General features: G+C 56.6%; 5 protein-coding genes and 1 non-coding gene across 6 annotated transcripts; 3 read left to right on the top strand and 3 right to left on the bottom strand.

Annotated features, from left to right (window-relative positions):
• The first annotated feature begins 341 nt into the window (after positions 1-341).
• Positions 342-433, top strand: ColSpa_tRNA_288. The gene is made up of 2 exons: positions 342-377; positions 398-433. It is a non-coding gene; the product is annotated as a tRNA-Pro (tRNA).
• A 3,063-nt stretch (positions 434-3,496) lies between these two features.
• Positions 3,497-4,315, top strand: ColSpa_10919 (uncharacterized protein; the record flags this gene model as incomplete). The annotated part of the gene is made up of 3 exons (XM_049277131.1): positions 3,497-3,665; positions 3,751-3,983; positions 4,043-4,315. The coding sequence occupies 3 exons, from the start codon at positions 3,497-3,499 to the stop codon at positions 4,313-4,315; spliced, it is 675 nt and encodes a 224-aa protein (XP_049133088.1).
• A 2,814-nt stretch (positions 4,316-7,129) lies between these two features.
• On the bottom strand, positions 7,130-8,851 carry ColSpa_10918 (putative magnesium-dependent phosphatase; the record flags this gene model as incomplete). Its single annotated transcript, XM_049277130.1, has 1 exon — positions 7,130-8,851. One exon carries the CDS (start codon positions 8,849-8,851, stop codon positions 7,130-7,132), a length of 1,722 nt encoding a protein of 573 aa, XP_049133087.1.
• Positions 8,852-10,358: 1,507 nt separating this feature from the next.
• ColSpa_10917 (V-type proton ATPase subunit F) lies at positions 10,359-11,211 on the top strand (the record flags this gene model as incomplete). Its single annotated transcript, XM_049277129.1, has 3 exons — positions 10,359-10,388; positions 10,481-10,989; positions 11,061-11,211. 3 exons carry the CDS (start codon positions 10,359-10,361, stop codon positions 11,209-11,211), a joined length of 690 nt encoding a protein of 229 aa, XP_049133086.1.
• A 224-nt stretch (positions 11,212-11,435) lies between these two features.
• Positions 11,436-13,210, bottom strand: ColSpa_10916 (uncharacterized protein; the record flags this gene model as incomplete). Its single annotated transcript, XM_049277128.1, has 2 exons — positions 11,436-12,104; positions 12,167-13,210. 2 exons carry the CDS (start codon positions 13,208-13,210, stop codon positions 11,436-11,438), a joined length of 1,713 nt encoding a protein of 570 aa, XP_049133085.1.
• A 232-nt stretch (positions 13,211-13,442) lies between these two features.
• ColSpa_10915 (uncharacterized protein) lies at positions 13,443-14,026 on the bottom strand (the record flags this gene model as incomplete). The annotated part of the gene is given in 2 exon segments (XM_049277127.1): positions 13,443-13,765; positions 13,780-14,026. 2 exon segments carry the CDS (start codon positions 14,024-14,026, stop codon positions 13,443-13,445), a joined length of 570 nt encoding a protein of 189 aa, XP_049133084.1.
• Positions 14,027-19,584: the final 5,558 nt, after the last annotated feature.

Genomic DNA, 19,584 nt, shown 5'->3' with positions numbered 1-19,584 from the left:
TGTCTAGGCGATGAGAGAAATGATGACCCCGTGATACCGTTGTATCCAGATGAGCCGTAGTACTGACCATCAGGCTGAGAAGCATCAGCGGAAGTCTATTGTATCACAAAATCGACTGAAACTACAGTGTAGGTACCACGGTAGCATAGGCGGAGCCGCAAATCCGTTGGAATGTCTCAAACCTTGTCCTGGAGTTCGCATCTCGTCACATCCCTGTCTTGTTAGTTGCCCTGAATTAGTACGTAAAGCGACGTTGTAGTCCCACAAGCCACGCACAATTCAAATATGAGCGGAAATCTCAGAGCTCCTGATCATCCAACAGCAACACTTGGAAACAACCAGCCCTGATGGTCTAGCGGTATGATTCTCCCTTAGGGTTGCGAACAGCTTCTCAATATGGGAGAGGTCCCAGGTTCGATCCCTGGTTAGGGCCCACTTCTTTTTCCCACGGCGTGCATTTTTTTTTCAAACAGTTCGTAAGCGTTGCGGATATCGACGCAGTTTCGTTTTATTTTCTACCACTAGGTGCTGGCCGTTGGCTAAGCGCCGCAGCCTATTTGCACTGGAAAGAATTTGCTAGTAAGCGTCATCTGCCGGGTGAGTCAAATTGGAGGCGTCAGAGTGCCGACTGTGCCTCTAGGCATTGTGGTCGGAATTTAGGTAGATGGAATGAATCCTTTGGGGTTGATCCTACGGGCTTTGTCCTGCAAGTCATCCTTTGCGGCACGGCATGCTCTACTCGGATACAACTGCCGCTGGGTTGAGAACCGTGACAAGTCCAGACGACGTCCCCTTCCAACGATCGGCCTCAAAGTGCGATCAAAAGTTCGCGAACCATGATATTGGAACTCAGCAGCGCTGAATCGGCTCGTTGACGGCGCACCCTTCAAAGTCTCGCGCGTGCGGGCTCATGTTTCTGTGTCGGTTTCCATCAATGGGTAGTAGCCGGACAGTAACACGGAACGGAACGGCACCGCAGGGAGGGCACGAAACAACACGAGGCAAGACCCCCGACATCGAACGGCAATGACTATGCTCTTTGGTTGCATTCGGCTACTGTGTTGTAACAACGGTAACCGGTGGCGGTAGTCGAGCCAACGACAACGTTTTGCTATGCTTTGGCCATGTTTTGGTCGGGCACAGAGTCGGAGGGTATTATTTTGACAGGTCTGGGCGTCCCAAGGCCAACGGCAGCAAAACTTGCCCGGGAACCCTCCATGCGCATGCCGGGACGATGCATCATGGCATAGTAGTATCCTAGGGCTGCGCAAGACAGAGCCTCAATGGACGAATGGATGTGTGGGAACCTCGAGGGAAAACTGACTGGGAAAAAATAGGAAGGATAAAAAAAAAGAGAAGAAAAACAGGGCCCGAGTCTGGTCTAGCGCTTGCATGATCCCTGGCGTTGTTCCTGAGAGTCAGCAGCAGTACCTAGCCCACCGCCTCTGGGTTCCTAGAATAGTGTACTCCGTATCCGTACTTAATCGCCCATCTCCGGGTTACCTTATCAAAGTAAGGTAGTGGGGACAACGGCTGCCAGCAACATGGGTCTCCAGGGGAGCCAAGAGCTTGGAAATTGGACGTAGGCGGCGGTAATGTCGTACCACCGCAGTCGATGCAAGGCGAGACTGCTGTCCAAATGATGCCACGACGGGGTGTTGTAGTACACAGCCTCGAGGTTGGAGTGCCCAATCTGCATTGCGGACCGTTGTCCGTGGTTTTTTTCTCTTGCTCTCTCTCTCCCGCATGCGTGGGAGTCTGACCGGGGCAGATGTGAATTCAAGAGAAGTTGGCGGGAACAGGCGGCGAAGGCATGCGGTGGATTCGGTGGATGAAGATTGGTCACGCGTGTAGAGTAGCATCCCGTCGAGTTTGTGACATGTCTCGTTGTGTTGCGTACGCCTTCTGGGCAAGGTTCCTAAGCCCGTCTCCTGTTTCTCTTTCCCTTTCCCGTCTCCCGACGATGATGTAAGTCAGGGAGGCTCGAGTGTCATGCCTTCCTTCTCTCTCCTTGGGAACCGTTGGCCGCTGAAGTAAGCCTCATTATCGCAGGCATGGGCCATGCTTCCACGCGTGAAGTGGAGGCGTGACGAGTGCTGGTAATAGTATGCTGCGTACAGGTAATAATAGTAGGTTGGGAAAGAGAATTGGGATGAGTTAGTACGATCATCTGTCACGCCTGTGTACCGCCTCGAGGGATGCTCGCTGCGCAGTGACCTGTGCACAGCAGGCAAGTTGCAGGCCCGGACCTCGAGCAACACACAAACTGGTGAGGTGCTGGCAGGGCCAAGCCAGCTAACGGCAGCCCTAAGCCATTGGCCAAACGGGCGACCACCCCCCAATCAGGCGACTCTTGGGCGATTCGAGTGTCGTGATTGGCCGCAATCCCGGACGCCGGCGCCTGCACGGGGCCTGGGTTGGAGCGTGCCTTGCCGCCTGCATGAGGCCACCCCTCGATCCTGAAACGCACGCCGTCAGGGAGTCGGATTCATCGCGACCTTCCTCAGCCCATATTGTCGTCCCTCCCTCCCCTTCACACAGTCCCTCCAGTCCTCCCTCTTGCGTGGGCTCTGCAGATCTCGCACCGTTCCTCTGCCGGCGAAAGCAGCCTTGCGCCCACAGTGTGCGATTTGTGGGCAGGTCCTAAGGTGTTTCTGGTGCGTTTCTCATCCTCGCGGCTGCTGTTCGAGAGCTCGTGGGCAAGACCAGGGAGGGCCCGCCCTGACCGCAACGCCGCCAATACCTACGTAACCCACCCCGACCTAGGCAAGACCATGAAGCCCACCACCCCTCCGGGCCACCTGTCGTGGCTTTTCCCCTTCTCGATACAGTGCCCCTCTGCTGTCTGATTGAATCTGGCGATTCGCTCTGGGGTCTCCCTTGCCAGCGCAGGTCTCGTCCGAGACAGTTTTGTGGGACCCCCCCTTGCCGGCCGCTCTCCCGCCCTCAGAGGCTCAGAGGCTCAGACCTCGCCTTGCGGACCAGCGCCAGCGCCAGGAACCTCTTCTCCTCTTCTCCCACTCCGTGTAGCAAGTTGCGGTCTCCTTTGGAGGGAGATTTTCGGTCCATCTTCACCTTCTTCTGTACTATCGTTCAAACCTGCCTTATTTTCTTCTTCGCGACGGCTTCGTCGACCGCTCTCTTTTTTCACCCCTCTCCGAACTTGTGTGCGCTCGATTGTCCCCGCTGGGTGGTGGAAGTTCCCTTGGTTTTTTGCTGGTCGAAGACAGTCCTTACCCTCCCGGCACAGCGAAGGCGACGAACACACAACCGAGTCCGTACCGAACATCACCGAAAGACGCCGGCCGTCAACTCTCATCAGCTTCTTACGCCTAACAACCTAAAATCTATTTCCAACAAAAGAGGAGGAATCTCGGAAGAGGAGGATCATCCCGCTTCAGGTCGAAAGCAAAGAGGAGCAGCCAAGTCTCTCCGAGCGACATCTTGGTTCTCGGGTCTCTAGGCTGCTCGGTTTTTTGACAAAACGTCACCAGCCATGGCCAACAAAATCCTCATGGCCTTCGTGGTCGCCGACTTCATCTTCCTCGTCACCGGAGCCCTTCTCCTCGGTTTCGCCCTCATCAACCAGAACCTCATCAAGGAGACCCCGACGGACGGAACCGATGCCGTCATGCGTCTGCTGACGGCCCAATTCCCGTTGACAGGTGCGTAAAGGACAGCGTGATGCGGACGATCCCGTTGGCATCCCACGGGGGTGACATATCAACATGAGTACTGACATGGCCGCAGCTGGCATCGCCAACGCCGTCTTCATCTTCGTCACTTTCATCAGCACCATCCCCGGTATGATTACGCCCACCCGCGGCTGGCTCAAGATCTCGGGCTACTTGACCACCTTCTGCGGCCTCTTCAGTCTGATCCTTGGTGTCTATCTCTGGGTCCTCACCCTCACCACCAAGAACGATTTCAGCAAGACGTGGAATGCCCAGAACCCTGTCGTCCAGGAACTCATGCAGACTGCTGTAAGTGACTAACGTGATGCCCAACGTCCAAGTCTCCTTTGGCTAACACGCATCGATAGTTCAAGTGCTGCGGATACTTCAACAGCACTTCACCCGCCTTCGTCACCGACGCCCAGTGCCCGAGTCCCGCCGCCGCCGCCCTGCAGCGCGGCTGCGCAGCCCCGATCACGAGCTTCGCCAACATCTTTGTCGACAACATCTTCACCGCCGTCTTCGGCATGGTCGGTGTCGACGCCCTCCTCATCGTCTGCACGGCCATGCTCCTTAAGGACCGCAAGGAGCGCGAACGCTACCGCCACATTGACGAGAAGTCTGGCTACCGCGGCTTCTAAAGTCTCGGCAGCCTCATTTTTCGGGGCAATGCCGCAGACCACGGATTGGGCAATTCAAACCTTTCTCGCCTCTCGTTCTGGGAACCTTTCTTTCTTCGGAAACCCCCCTTATTCTTGCTGTGTGGCAGTAAGGGAGCGGGCATAGCACCGCCTCCTTTTCTTTTTTCTTGGGATGGGAATGGAACGATAATCGCCTCACCTCCGCCGCGGCCATTGACTGGCCTTAATCTTTCTCCTTAGACAAAGTGGACAGGCAGAATCAATATCTTACCCCACCCTTTTCTCTGCAATTCCGCAGAGCCCTCCTTGTCTTCCTGGTCCTACGGGAGGATAGGGGGCTTACGACTCTTGACGCATGGAAACGAATTTTTGAACGGAGATATTCGAAGCGAAAGTCTTGTGTGACGGCCATACCCTCTCACTCACTCTCTCACTCTCTCTAGCCGCGGTCATCTTGGCTCTCGAGCTGAATTGACGACAACCTCCTTTTTCTTGTTTTAGTGTGGACATCATATATAGATTTTTAGTGTTGATTATCTCTGATCTGTAAAAGGGGGGACTTGCCCTGAAAACAAACCTGTTTCTCAACCTTTGTCCATCTCGTGCGGTTGTCTTTTGGTGTGTGGGCATGTGTGACTTTGTGCGCACTCGACCAAGTGAACGTGGTCTCCGGGTCGTGAATTGTGTAAGGATAATGGGGGAGGCGTGTGCCTTGTAGATGCTGACCTGACGTGGTATAGTAGGGGAGGACTTGGCTGCGAACGAGATGAGTTCATATATATAACAATCTCGGTTGTTGACCTAGCGTGCGTGTGCCACTTTATGGATCTATTCGTGACGGTGGCGACCTGAAAGGCGTCGACACAGCCAAGGCAAGGTGCAATATATCTGACTGCGGCCCCCAATGATTGGGATAAACGAGATCGCCAGGCATTCTACAAGCGAAAGCCGGGAATTTTGGCCACTTGACAGGATCCTCAGAGGTGTAGAGTGTCATTGCAGCTTGGAATAGAATGGGCATCTGTGTCTGGGTAACACACCGCCAAGGAAACTCTGGGTGTACACGTAGGGAGGTTGTCCCATCCAGCTCCCCCTTCCTACATCCGACTTGGTTCGTCGATAGGCAGAGCCGGATAAATTACTGCAAGGGCTCGGTTCAGCCTGGCATGCTAGACTGGTTGAGATAGACAGCCTGCCGCCGAGAGGGTCATCATGACAGGCCGGTGGTCTGCGGTAGGTCGGGGTTGACGCTGCGCCCCCCCCGCGCGCACATATAAACGAAACAAGATAGACGAACTGGGCCAATCTACCCGGATCAACGACGGGCGGGGGGCCCATCTATCTCCCGCACGCAGTACTTGGAGGAGCATTGGCGGCGCCGGCGAGTTAATAAAGAATCAGTCCTGCGTCTCGCTGGTTTTATTTTTATTTAAAATTCTTTTCTTTCTATGGTTGTGTCTGGCCCATCTTGAGCGGGCGAGCCGGCTGTCCGGTGGCGCCTGGGACGTGGAGAGGTGCGCTGGCCGGCGGGTACGGACATTATGCAAGAGGCGGCCATGGTCCCCGTACTCCCACACACTCCCGGATCGTGCTGGATAGGCCCGAAGCTGCGGACCGAGTCCGTACTCGTCGAAGCAGAACGGGGAGCATCTGGGCTTCGGCAATCTCTATCCAGATCACAGTGTGCGGGTTTGGCGAACCTACTAAGCACGATCGCAGCCAGCGCCCACGGGTCGGCCATCACGCTTCCACATCTCAAAGCCCCCAAGCCACACCCGTCAAGAAGAATGGGTTCGCTCCCCCCCCCCCCTTTTTTTTATTTTTTTATTTTTGACGTCGGCCGGTTGGGTATCGGCCGCATACCATAATGCCTGCGAGTCAGCCATGATCGCCCATCCCTCTTCGCAGGCTTCCTCACACACCGCCCCCCGAACGTCCTGTCGTGTCGTCGAGCGCTAGTCAGTCCATTGCCAGGAATGTAAACTTATCCTCCGACGTCGCTCTCCCGTTTTTTTGGGTTGTGATAGATATAGCACCCGTGTGCCTACTGTCACGGCTATCGGCGGGGGGAAAAAAGGTATAATGGCGGTAACACAAAACGGGGGTGGGGGCTCTACACGGGCGCCGAACTCGCCATAAAACCTTCGTAGGCAGGTAGAAGAACACCATGATGGCACCTTTAAGGGGGTTTCCCTTCGATTCTCGTGCTGGCGCGGACGCACAAACACGCGGATACGAAAGGGATCACGGATAGACGGCCGACGTCGGGCCCCCTCGCGCAGTCTGCACCGCCCGCGTCCTCGCCACACAGATAATCCGATGTTGGGCGAGAACAGGCCCAAAGATATCACTTGGGGCAAAACGCGTGCCGGCGTAGGATCGATTATCCCCTCTGCAGCCATGTGCGGGTTTCGGATGGACGGTATGGTGCCCATCATCTAAAAAGGAGACTCTTGTCGCGCAAAATGCGGCACTGCCAGACATGGCCTGCTGCGTGTTTTGCTCTGCTCACGTCGTCCGTCACCACGTCATCGCGTTTACTACTCACAGACCTAGAAGTCGGGTAAGGAACCCAAGCGTCAGTACTGCCGCGTAATATTGGAGCCCAGTGGATGTAAAATCTTAATGCAGAATAGAAATGCTGGGCCCTTGGGACACGTAAATGAACTCCAGCAGGTCGGCCCAAATGCTTTTTCCCCATGAATTACGACGCAAGTGGACGGCTCACCCGCTCACACACATAGAAAAGGGGTTCTGCATGATGAAAAAGGAAAATGTTTAAAAGGGAATAAAGACATGACAATGATCCGGTACTCATACAAGCGAATCGTCATTCGGCCGGCCGCCCCGCCCCCTATCATGGGACCCGCTGCCGCTGCCGTTCTCCCTGCCTCCTCCAGCTCCGGGATCCCCTTCCCCTTGCCCTGTCCCCGGCGGAGGCTCGTCTCGGAACATCGGCCATGCACTGCCGCTCCCGCTGCTTCCCGGCGGGTTACTCGCACCGTCATCCGCCACCGCACTACCGGGCCTCCCTTCGGACCGCCACCACTTGAGCTTCCAGATGCCGCCCAGCGCTTCCTGCAACGTGGGCGTGCTGCTCTGGCTCTTGCGCCGGCGGCGTGCCGTGAAGCCCGGGAATCCCGTAGATTTACGTCTCCTGCGCCCCATGGGCCGGCGTGACGATGGTGATTCACCGCTAGGCCCTGCTTCTGAGGCGGGAGTGAGAGGGGGAAACTGGTTGCCGCTGCCGCTGCTCGCGCCGCGGCGGTGCGGGAGCAGAGATGTCGATTCGCTAGCGTCGGGCATCGTGCTGGAGCGCCTGCGCGAGACGGGCGGGCTGGGCGTATCGCGGTCTTCGAGCTCGCCCCAGATCTCGGCGCGTTCCTGCCATCTCCTGCCAGTCTTTTTGCGCCTGGGTGTGGGAGTTAGTGGGGATGACTCGCCGCTCGCCACATTAAACGTCGAGTAGGTCGTTGCAGGTAAGGGGTCGTCCTCTTCGTGGAGGCTGTAGAGGTCGTCGCCGCCTAGGAGAGACTCTTCCTCGTCTTCCGTGTCTTCCACGAGGCCGAGGCCGGGTGCCAGGGAAGATTGGCCAACGCCGGGGGGGTGCTGCTCGTCGCTGAGGCGCCAGGACAAGGCCAGCACGCCGGCCAGCAGGATCACGGTTCCCAGTGCGATGAGACACGCGCGGAGGGGGTTGATCATGTCTGTCTGCTTGAAGTAGATCAAGCCGTCCAAGATCGCGATGATGTTATAGATGCAGAATACCAAGGGGTACAGCACCGAAGTCGAAACGAGCTTCAGACCACGATGCAGGTAGTAGAGCTGGCTCAGAGCCAGGGTGATCAGCGCCAGCACGAGGACCCACGCCTGCCAGTGGACAAACTGGTTGTTACCGTCGGCGATCGTCTTAATGATCAGCTCGACAGCCGACTTCGCAACCAGCAGCGAATGCGCCGAGAGGATGCCGCTTATGCACCCATATGCAAGACCGCGGGCGAAGCGGAACTTTGAGTTGAGTGACATGCTCGTGAAGTGGTCGAGGCAGTCGACGCTGATGGCTATGGAAAGAACCAGCAAGGCCTGCATGCTCATCCACACAATGAACGGTTTCCGGCCGAGCAGGTCGAGAAGCTCCCGCAGGTTATGAGCGGGCTCAGGGATGGCGCCGAAGATGGCGATCAGCACGGCGCCGGTGCAGACCAGCAGCGTGCCCCAAAGCGACCACCTCGTGAAGGGCTCGTTAAGGATGAGGGTGGCGCATATTGAGTTGAAGACGAGACCCGAGGCCTGCAGAGTCGAGAGCACGGGGAGAGGGAGAGTCGAGATCTGGACGGAGCTACCGAGAAGGTTGGCGGCGATGAACATGCCCATCCCCAGCTGCCACCTGCCCCTCCGGTACGGCGGCCGGCGTATTTCGTGCGGACCCTTTTCGTCTTCGAGGATGTGAGATTTCCGCTGGAGAGTGAGGCCTAAGCTCTGGACGCTGGTGGATAAGAGGCCGACGATGATCCCGATCTGCGTCAAGGAACACATGTTAGCGACTTGGGCGCACTCGTTTCAAGGGAACAAATGTCCAGCGCAAAGGGGTTGGGAAGCGTACGGCGATTGTTCCCCCGGGGGAGATGCCGCCAAGGGACCCCATTGCGCGCACAGTATCCAGCTAGGTGTCGGTCATTTGGCGGCGGCAGTTGTTGATGTTGAAGCCGCAGCCGTCGGGGTCATGAAGTATCGTCGATCGTCCCTTGTCTCTCGTTCCCTCCCCTCGGTCTGTCACAGCGTTCGTTCGTGGGGGTGGAGGGAGGTATTGTTTCCCTTTGCGAAATGGCCCGATGGAATCGACTTCGGCGGGTGATCGGACGCTTCGACGGGATGGAGGAGGACAGAAGAATGGTGCGGGAATCGCTTCTAACGTTTTGGGGGGAAAAGATGTAGCCAGGAACGTTTGGCCGAAGAGTGGTCGCCACGCTTTGGGCGAAAATGTGTGGTGCTGCGCTTTCCTCCAATAGCCGCCAAGAGAGAGCTTGTGGATGGGTTTCAAAGTCCGGTTGCGCGTCTACTTTGTTCTGACAGCAGTCGAGGAGAAACAGGGCCGTTTCCTCTCTCACGGAACTGTTGCTTGCGTAGAATCAATTTAATGCGCGTTATTAAAACACGGGGTTTCCACTAGCATGGCCGGAGTCGGTGAACCACGTTCTCTGTTAGATCGTGGCCTCAGCTCGAAACACCAGACAGACGTACGTTGGCTATGCACGACGCAATGGCCGCCCGCTGTTCCGATCGGTGTAGAGAAAGAGAGGGTCGGGATTCGGGTCTGGACTGGCGGGAAACCAGGAAGTGCCCCAACGGAGAGTGAGGTACAACACTTCGTGCGCTGCACTCCCCAGTAATCCACGGTGCACGCAGCAACCAAGCACCACCACGACACTGCAGCCAGGGTGGGCTCCCCACTCTTCAGGTCCCGCCTGCATTGCATTATTCAGTGCTCGTGGCGGTGCGGCTGCTTCTCGGACCGGCGTCACCTGACACCCGGATGTTGCGTTACAGTATCTTATCTTTTTCCCTGACTTGCGTGATGTCTGATGTCACTGGCTTCAGAAGAAAACGTGGCTGGAGAAGTGGTGCTAGGTAGTTCGAGACGCACGAGCCATATGTGGCTTGCGCCTTTCGTGGGTACACAAATGGGGCTACGAGTTTGGGCGTCCACCCAAGCTGATGTGGCTGACGGGCTACCCTCTGTGAGTGGGTAGCGCAGGTCGCTAAAGCTGGGCCGAACGTCCAGTGATGCTTGCTGGCTGGTGTGCTGCTGCGGCTTAGAGAAGGTAGCAAGGCCTCGTCAAACAACAGCTTCATTCAACCTCCACCGAACCCGACCCCCCCTCCCATCACGACTTACCTCGACCCCCGACGGGCTCAAAAAGCGTCTCACCACCCATTCCGCGCGGTCCATCGTTGCCCGTCGTCCTCCTCGTTTCCCGAAAATCCTAATTGAATCGGAAAACAAAGTCGCTCACGCAGACAACCCCCCCCAAAACCGCCCATCATGTCGCACCAACCGTTGACCGACGACCAAGTAAGCTCCCCCGCATCGCCCGCCCATCATCGACGACACAAAGCACAGCATGGCTCGCAAGACCTTCACTGACTCCAGGGTGTGACGAACAGGTCGGTCAGGAGCTCCGCAAGATGACGGCTTTCATCAAGCAGGAGGCGATGGAGAAGGCCCGCGAGATCGAGATCAAGGCCAACGAGGAGTTCGCAATCGAAAAGTCCAAGCTCGTCCGCCAGGAGACGGACGCCATCGACGGCCAGTACGAGAAGAAGTTCAAGCAGGCCCAGATGTCCCAGCAGATCACTCGCTCCACCGTTTCCAACAAGACGCGCCTCAAGGTCCTTGGCGCCCGCCAGGAGCTCCTCGACAATATCTTCGAGGATGCCCGCAAGAAGCTGGCATCCGCCACAAAGGACAAGGGCAAGTACCAGACCACCCTCAAAAACCTGATTCTCGAGGGCCTCTATGCCCTCGCCGAACCTGAGGTCGTCATTCGCGCGCGGAAAGCCGACTTTGACGCCGTCAAGAAGGCCATTGAGGACGCCGTCAAGGAATACAAGAAGGAGGTTGGCAAGGACACGTCCGTCAAGGTCGACGAGTCCGACCCCCTGCCCGCGGAGAGGTACGTTTTTCTATACACATTGCACATGTCGCAGGATCCACAAGAACAGAGGCTAATGACGGAGCAAACAGCGCCGGAGGTGTATTCATCGTTGGCGGAAAGGGAAAGATTGAAATCAACAACACATTCGAGGAACGCCTAGTCATTCTCCAGGACACCGGTCTGCCGGCCGTCCGCGAGACTCTGTTTGGAAAGAACCCCAACCGCAGGTTCACCGACTAAAGCACATCCTCTCTCCGAAAGCGCGCGCCCTGCAAAAACCTATATAGCCCCTCCCCCCCTTTTCTCCCACTCCCGGGGGCTGGACAAACGCAACGCTGCATGAAGGAAACTCCCGGCGCCATCCTGTTTTTGAAACCCCCTTCCTGTGGTGTATCTTAGATGCTGTATGATCGTGGCCAACTCTTGGCGTATTAGGTAGTTATCGTTATACTACGAGTCCATCATCATTCGCCGAGTGCCGTGACGAACGTGTCGTCCTCGCTTGACGGTGATTCGGCCTTGATGTCCGTTGTCTCGGCCGGCTTGTTCCTCCTCGAGTGGACAAACTTTTGCATAAAGTCTTGTTGCCGCCTCTTTTTCGCTGACGACGGTCCTTGGTCGCCAAAGATGCTTTGCGTAGGCGGGCGTTTGGTCCGGACTGAGTAGTTCAGGCGCTCTCCAACCCACTCGAGGACGCTCTTGGTCTCTGTACGCGCCAGGTTTGCGGCTCCGGTATCGTTGATACCGCGCCAGATGGCCTTGAGACGCCTCGCAAGGTCGTCAATCTCCGCATTGAACTCTCTTTCATGCTCTCGGTTGTTTTCGTCACGCACAAAGGAGCCGTCATCCACGGCCATATCGAGAAGCTGCACCAGGGCCTTCAGGTCGGTGTAGTCAGTCCTGTGGCTGATATGGAAGTCGCTGTCCTTGACCCTGGCAATGACGAGACGTAGAGAAATGGCATCGTCAGGGTGCTCGCTGGCTAGTGCTGCGTCCCGGAGGAAGAACGCGACCGCCAGACGTCTTCGTAGCTCATGAAGTTTGGGCGAGGTGACTGGCATACATAGAAGCGGCAGTATCCGGAGTGATGTCTTGTCGAATCCATGATAAAGAGACGAGCAGATCTCGAAGCACTGTACGTATCAAAGTCAGTGATGGTTCTGATCCCGATATCGCATCCTGAGACTCAACTTACAAAGTCGCCCCAGACAGCGTCCTCAACCGTATTCACCAAACCCTCCAGGGTATGTTGATGATGCGTCAGGATATCCGCGTTCTCAAGAATCACCCTATCAGCCGCCATGCGTAAGAGCATCTTCACGGCGAAAACCACAGAGTCGTGGCTAAGCTGAGCTGCTACCCAGTACAGCCATTCAAGGAACGACTGGAAAGGCTGCCAGTCATAATCGGCATAGATATCTCGAACTTCTCGCACTGGCTTGAGCACCTCGTCACCAACATAGTCCGCGGCGCCCAGCCTGCGTAAGGTTTCTTCAAGCCGCTGGGGTGTGATGAGCCGCTTGACCTGTTTTCTGTTGGCCGCGGCGATCCTGCGGTATTCCTCCCGGAGGACATTGACCTGTTCGACACTGACCATGTCCAAGATCCAGAGGTACAGGTCGTCTGGAAGTCCAACAGTGATTGCCAGACTGGCGGGCATCCCGGACATGAGGTGTCGATCTCGCGATCCCGCCTTTCCAAGGAACGACCAGGGCCCTTTTGCACACTTTTTCGGAAAAGGGGCGGGCTCGCCCAGACCGCCATCCTTCTTAAAGAAATACCACTTGGTTCTGGACGCACCCGCATCTGTCCGATCCATCGCCTTCATCGCCTTGTCCGCATCCTCCTCGGTCTTGACACCAGCAATCTCAATCAACTTCTGGCGGGCCTTACTAGGGCTCACCCCCAGGTCCTCCATCACTTCGTCCTTGACCTCGGGCGCACCTTGCCGCTTGGGACTGTCGAACAGCACGTCGTGTCTTCTCGAATGCGCGTCCAACGTCTTGAAATCGAATTTGTGCTTCGGCTGGATGGTGAGGGGTGATTTGTGTACCATCTTGGCCCGTCTCTTGGCTTTTGGTGTCCCATCTGGCCTCGGCTTGGACGGGCCCAGCATGTCGAGGTCGGGGAATGAATCATCAGAGAACGAGTCGTCATCATTCTCTTCGTCGGAACCTTTAATCACTGTGTCTCGGGCGAGAGTGAGACGCTTCTTTGCTGTCGAGGGAGACGGTGGCATGCTTGGGGAACTTGGTAAACTTGGGAGAGACGGCAAGCTGTTGGGGGTCCCGCTGATTTTTGGTTCCCCTGAGCTATCACGTTTGAGTGTTCCTGGTGACTTGCTTTCTCGCAACGAAGACAGAGCAGACACCTTGCATGCCGATGGGGACCCGGGCGGGCTCTCGCTCGCCGTTTTCCTGGCTGGACTCTGCCCAAAGAGCCGCCGCCTAGGTGTCGTAACTTCCTCCGGCTCAGGGGACTGCTTGGTTGACGAAGGTAGCGAGGAGAACCGTACCTTCCGCGAGGAACCGCTGTTCTGCCCTGATGGCAGCGTCTTGGGGGTGGCGTCCTTCCCTGGGGTGCGTGACCGCGATCGCGGTCTCCTGCGGCCCGGTGTCTGATATATCAAACGCCGGAGGGATGACGGGAGGACAGGGGTGGTTTGGAGTTCTGATAGTGACGACGCCGAAGTGTTCAAGTTTGACGATGTAAGAGGTCGTGGGAGGGCTGTCGGAGATACAGCTCGACCCGGTAGACCTCGGGTGTTCGAGTTTGAGGTCCTGTGTTGCGCTTTCTTTGAACGAGTACCCTTGGTCGCCGTTTGCTTGAGCGGCTTCACACTTCGGGTCTGGTTGCGAGCAGTAGCTGGCAACTCCGGGGCGGTATCGGGCGACTGCGATCTCGAGATTTCTGATCTGGACTCCTGGGAAGCCTGCGACGACGACACCGCAGGCGTAGCAGATTTCGGTGCATGGCCAGCCCCGAAGAAGCTCCTAATATCTCGGCTGCCGTTTGTGCCTGCAGCCTGGGCGGTGTTGCCCGATTTGCGAGCCATGGCGGACGAAGGGTAAGTGGAGGTGTAGCTTTGTGTAATTTTGTCTTCAACTCCGCCCAAGTTGCGGTGCCGACTATTTCGCAAGTCACTTACGAATGGGCAGCGTGTGTAGGTCGTCGCGATGAGAAGTTTAGTCACATCATGAGAATACAGATAGCACCGCCGGATGGAATGGTCGTCGAAGTCCGACGCGTGGGCGACGCCGTTTTCGCGTTGGGGATTGAGTTGACCGGAGCTTTAGTGGGGGCCACTTAAAGCTCGGGAGTCTTATCTTATCAAATCTTATGTCATCACGGTCTTTGGGCTCACTCGCGCGTTTCACGGATAGTTGGAACAAAGCCAACGCAAAACTAACCAGTTGACCGGACTGGAGGCAGCTTCTTCAAATCCCATTGTCATGAGAGCACACCCGAAGCGTCTGGGTGGAGACAGACAATCCAGTGGCCAAGGCCGATCTCTGGAGTTTGGGCATGAGTAGCAGCACGAGACGATTGCCACATTGCTGACTGAGCGGCGATTTTGCGCGACATCTGCCAACAGGCAACCCTGAGCATACATACAGGTGTCCACTACTCGATTCAGTCCACACCGTACATGACAGCAACTATCGTGCGAGGTCCAGCGATGACTCGGTTCGGGTGAGTGCTGGACGAACGGAGATTCGGCATCCGCGGAGCGGGTAATCTTCTTTCTCTTTTTGTTGAAAGTAAGCAAAACAAGAATACGATATGCAGCTGCGGAAGCCCCGGGTCACGGACGAGGAGGACTTCGGAGACGCTACAAGAACAGATTGATCATCACGGCGGAAAAGACGCGGGCTGCAGGCTGCGGAATGTTAAGTTGTCCACAACCCCGGCACACACTCAAGACAGGCGGCCAAGAGAAAACCCCGACGATCCCCAGTGCGAACCGCTGGAGGCCGCATTTTTCGAGTTTTTTCGGTTTCAGGGGCCGGGCAGGAGTCCGAAATAGGGGCCATCGTAGTCATGACCGTCGCGCTGCATGACGGTGTGTTTTGGGAGTTCCTGGGCGGCGAAAGGCAGGTATGGATTGCCTGGGAGCCTTTGCCATGTTCTCGTCCCTTTTGTCTCCGCCATTTCTTAGCACATCACGAGAGAAGAGGAAGGTTCTAGCCTGTAGACAGTCCTTGGCCACCGCTGCCCAGGCGCATGGGACACTGGAAATCCCACCCAGCTTTGTCATCGGACCAAAGTCTGCTCAGGGAACCCGTCCGCGAAGACGGCAGTCCGGACCAGAGGTGCATCGCTGAAGCCGTTCCAGGACCTTGGGCCGCGATCAAAGCGATCATCCTAGAAGGTTAAATCAGCCCGTGTCCCGTGTGAGCCGCATGGCCCCCCTTCTCCCCCTTTCACGTTTGGGATGCATCGGAGGTGGTGTGAGATTCCCAGCTCGAGGCCACATCCTGCCTCCCGCTTCCCATCTGTTGTCTGCCGTCTGTTTCTATGCGGAGTAAGTTTGACTCTCGGGCATGGATTGGACGAGGCCAGCCAACTCGACGTGGGGAACTTGAGTGTTGGCTGAAATCGATTCCGCGTTTGGGTTGGAGTCGCTCATGGACACTGATGTAATATTGTGCAACTGCCGCGACTGGAAGACCATAGGATTCCAGATCAGCCGCGACGGATAGTCTGGCTTACCCTTTGCCGCCGGGTGATTCAAGTAAAGGCCAGTTGTCTGGCTTTTGGTGTGGACCGCATTTGAGAGCGGCGTCCGCTGGTCAGAACGGCGCGCGAGAGTCTTACAACGTCCCACTCATCTCGAGCTCGGCATCAAATGGGTTCCGTCAGCGCCGTGAATGCAGCATTGCAGGTGACTGGTTGGGTGCCTTGCTAGCCCCGCCGTTCCCCGTCCTACCTCCGAATGGACATGTCGAAGCCCCCGAACGCCCGACTGCGCATCCGTCCACTTTCTACCCTTTCCCCAATTGCGATGCAGCCACACGCTGATTGCTAGTGGGCGCCCCTTTACCACAGTAGGAGGTCAGGAAGGCTCAATGGCCCCCGTGTGGGACCTTGCTCGCAGGCCACCTTGGCTGACTGGTCAGTGACAGCCAGAGGGGAGATGAAGCTAGCAGACTACCGTCAGTGTTGGCCGATGCAGGCCTGGCGTGGCCGCTCAGGCAGGTGCTTTGAGAGGGAAACTCCACAGGGAATATCCTGATACAGTGACAAGACCTGCCGAGGTTGACGACGTCGGTGTTCCCTGTTTGATGTGCGTAGTTCATTCTAGCATTGTCTTCCATCCGTCGCATAAGAAGAACACGGACAGATCTGTGAGCAGAGGCGATCCCAGAAGAGGTTGCCAAGAACAGGCGGAAAGAAGGTCGACCCTGTCGAGATGCGCCTGAGGAGCGTTGAGTGACCGGCTGTGTGCCTCCGTAGCGGGCTATAAATTTGTTTCATGGTTCCATTCCCAGGTGGCCAGGACGGGATTGATGGAGGGGGTGAGATCCGGACGGGATTGCCTTTTCGCGGGTCTCTGGCCTTGTCCTTTCAGCCTCAAGTTTGCAGCCCAAGGCCGGGTTTGCGTGTGCGTTTGTGTGTGAGTTTTCTCGTTTGCCATGCCATTGATGTGGATACGTCGCTGCCTCGCGTCCATTTGATCGCAATCTCCTGCCGAGTAAGTCGAGATTGTTTGGTGAGGCAGTGTTTCTCTGGAACTGTAACTTGAGCCCTTGACGTGACAGACGAAAAAAGCTTGGCTCAGGTGAGGAGCAGTAGCAGCAGACTTGCTTAAACGCGCATCTCAATCCCGCATGCCTAACAGGCCCTAGTGCCATAGGCGCAAAGATTCGCGATCCGTCCGGGCCCCAGTGGGTACGATGCAACCCTGAGACCCATCCCGCACCCACTGCCATCAATTTGGGGGCCCGGCGGACGGAGCGTCGTCGCTTGCTATTTGAGGCGCGAGAGAGATGGAATATGGGGCACACTGGCAAGTCTGGGCAAGTGAGCCCGGGTTGGCCATCGGCGGCTCGTAATGAGGCGTCGAATTCCGGGCTCCGCCAGCCATCAAGACAAGACTTGGATGGCCCCTCTGGGGGTCCTTTGCGCGCTTTCCCCTGGCTCACACATTCTTGGCCAATTTCTCCTCCTGGGCAGCCAAGTATGGGTCGTTATGAGAACCAGCAAGTCTAATTTCTGGCAAGAAGCGAAAGCCCACGCCTGGAACGGCCCCCCTTTTTGGGTCCCCTGTTGGGACGGAGGGAAATGGGGACACAGAAATGGGACAGGATGACGACGATTGCTGTAACAAACGCGCACGAGTGCTCAGCCTCAGAAGCAGCTGTAAGTGACAGGGGAAAACACTATGATACAGCAAATTGGTTTGGTTGATCCCAGACCACTGGCTCGCCATGGCCCATTCTGGTTGTCTTGTTGTCGCCCCGCGGTTGGGATCCGCCCGGTTGCGACGAGGAATGATAACTGGAGCTCATCCGAATGAACCAGTCACCTGGAGCGGTTGCCCTTTGAGATCAGCCTGCCCGCTGTCAGCGCGAGGTGTGTAGCGCTGCCAGCACACAACGTTGGTGGCTGGTTGGGTTCAGTCTGTGGTTGGTGTCAGTCAGCAGTGGCTGGGCTGCGCAGCCATGTAAGGTATCCATTCCTTTCCCCCCCTTCCCTTTCTCTTCTCCAGTATCCCACTGACCCCTCGTCCCTCTTCCAAGTGGCGAGAGCGCAAGCGGCGGACGGAAAGGGAGAAGCTTAAAGGGTAGGAAACGAAAGTCATGCTACGCAGGCACGGAAGCCGGCGCAGGAAAGCGCTAAGCAAAGCGCAGACGGATTCGGCTGCAGGATTTGAGGGTGGGTTATGGGTGCTTAGTAGTGACGGGCTGAAAGAGAAGTGCTTGGAGATGAAGGTGAATTTGGGTTGGGTCGGATCTGGATCGATTGGACGAGCGATCATCACGTCGCATACCTGCCACTTGGTGCCCTTCCGCTTTTCAATTGAATCCTTACCCACTCGCTGGAAGTCATTAGCGTACAGGAGAACGGCCAAGGTTCCAGGTTCCTATTCACAGAGCCTTACTCAAGGCGCGTATGTGCGAATTGCTCGAGGATTTGCTGACGAAGCAGGCAGTCATTCGGGGAATACCTAGGAGAGGGAAAGGAGCTGTGTGGCTGGCGGGAAGGCACTTGGAATGCGACGGGAGCATAGGTACGTACCCGGAGTTTACGGCGGAACATAAATTGCTAGCATCTGCTTACATAGCACATGTCCGTGGTACCTTACCCCCGCGGCAACCCGGCAGAGTACCTTGGTGTTTGCGCTCAAGGCTTGGGATTGATGCGTGACGAACCGGACCTGGGCTCACCGGCGCTGGTTTGACAGTAAGACGTTGCATTGCCAGGTCGAGGGCCACGGCCACGGTCCGTTCTGTGCTCGTTTGGCCTGGTGTTCTCCTGTTTGTGCTTGGTCCTGATGAACCACAGCCCGTCATCAAGCAGCCTCCTGATTGGGGGGTGTTGGAGCTAAAGGTAAACAAGGCAAGGCTTTGTGATGTGAAGACAGCGGCGGTTCTCACATCTTCACTGGCTGTCCAAGTTTGGATGATGGCTGGGGTACAGAAGTGCTGGGGGAGAGTTGCTTTGCTGTACGTCCCTCTCTCTCATGCACACCTCGCGTTTTGTCTCCTAAATCAACCAAAACACAGAACTTGGAAAAAGAGAATTTGGGAACCGCACACCAGAGACTGGTCGCAGGATTTGTTGCAGGGGAGGTGGAAATCTCTCTGGAGCCGATGCTAGCGCAAGGAGGAAACATGGGCAGAGAGTATCATTGCTTCATGTCGGGCTCCATGCTTGCCGCTCTCGAATCTCCTGTCGCCGTGGTAGCGAAAATGAGGGACAGGACTGGGTCATTGAGGCCACAGGCGGGCGTGACATTGGACGTTGGACAATCGGGTTGATTACCAATTGCGCGCATCCATCAGGATGATTCACCCACCGAAGGGGTTAGTGCGCAATGTTGCATTTGTACTGACGGGGCCTGTACTATGGAAGTGTGAAGCCTCCGCGTGCGAGCCCACAGACGACCGGCAAGTGCAAGGGTAGCTGGTTGTTGATTGTTCGCGAGTTGGGATTCGACTGCCAGGCGAATGCGTGACGGCATGGTTTGCTGTAGCGGCCTCTAAGCGGGAACCGCTCTTTTGCTCGTCAAGCAGATATGGGATTTGCTGTTCGCTACACGTCCCAGCCTCGAAAAGGTATGCTAGCCCAGTCCATTGCTGATGGGGTGTAGAGTCGGGCGTGGAGTCTTATTAGCCCCCGGGCCATCCGGGCGGGCACCCACTCGACGATTCCACTGGTCGTACATAGTATCCCCCGTTGTACCTGAGGCCCATGAACTTGCGGAGTGGATGGTGTGCGTCAGTGACGCGAGTGACCACGCAACAGTGGAAAAGAGACCTTGAATTCGCCGTCTGTCCCGTCTGTCCCGTCTGATTTTTACGGAGGAGTGCGGAGATCCCAGGTGCTGCCTGCTGTTCCGCCGTTGGTGTTGCTGGTCTCGCTGCGCATCTGGCATCTGTTACAACA

Source organism: Colletotrichum spaethianum (assembly GCF_022836535.1).
Source record: "Colletotrichum spaethianum MAFF 239500 DNA, contig40, whole genome shotgun sequence".
NCBI classification, from domain to species: domain Eukaryota; kingdom Fungi; phylum Ascomycota; class Sordariomycetes; order Glomerellales; family Glomerellaceae; genus Colletotrichum; species Colletotrichum spaethianum.
Note: the sequence above shows the minus strand (reverse complement) of the source record. Positions and strands in the feature narration are given on the sequence as shown.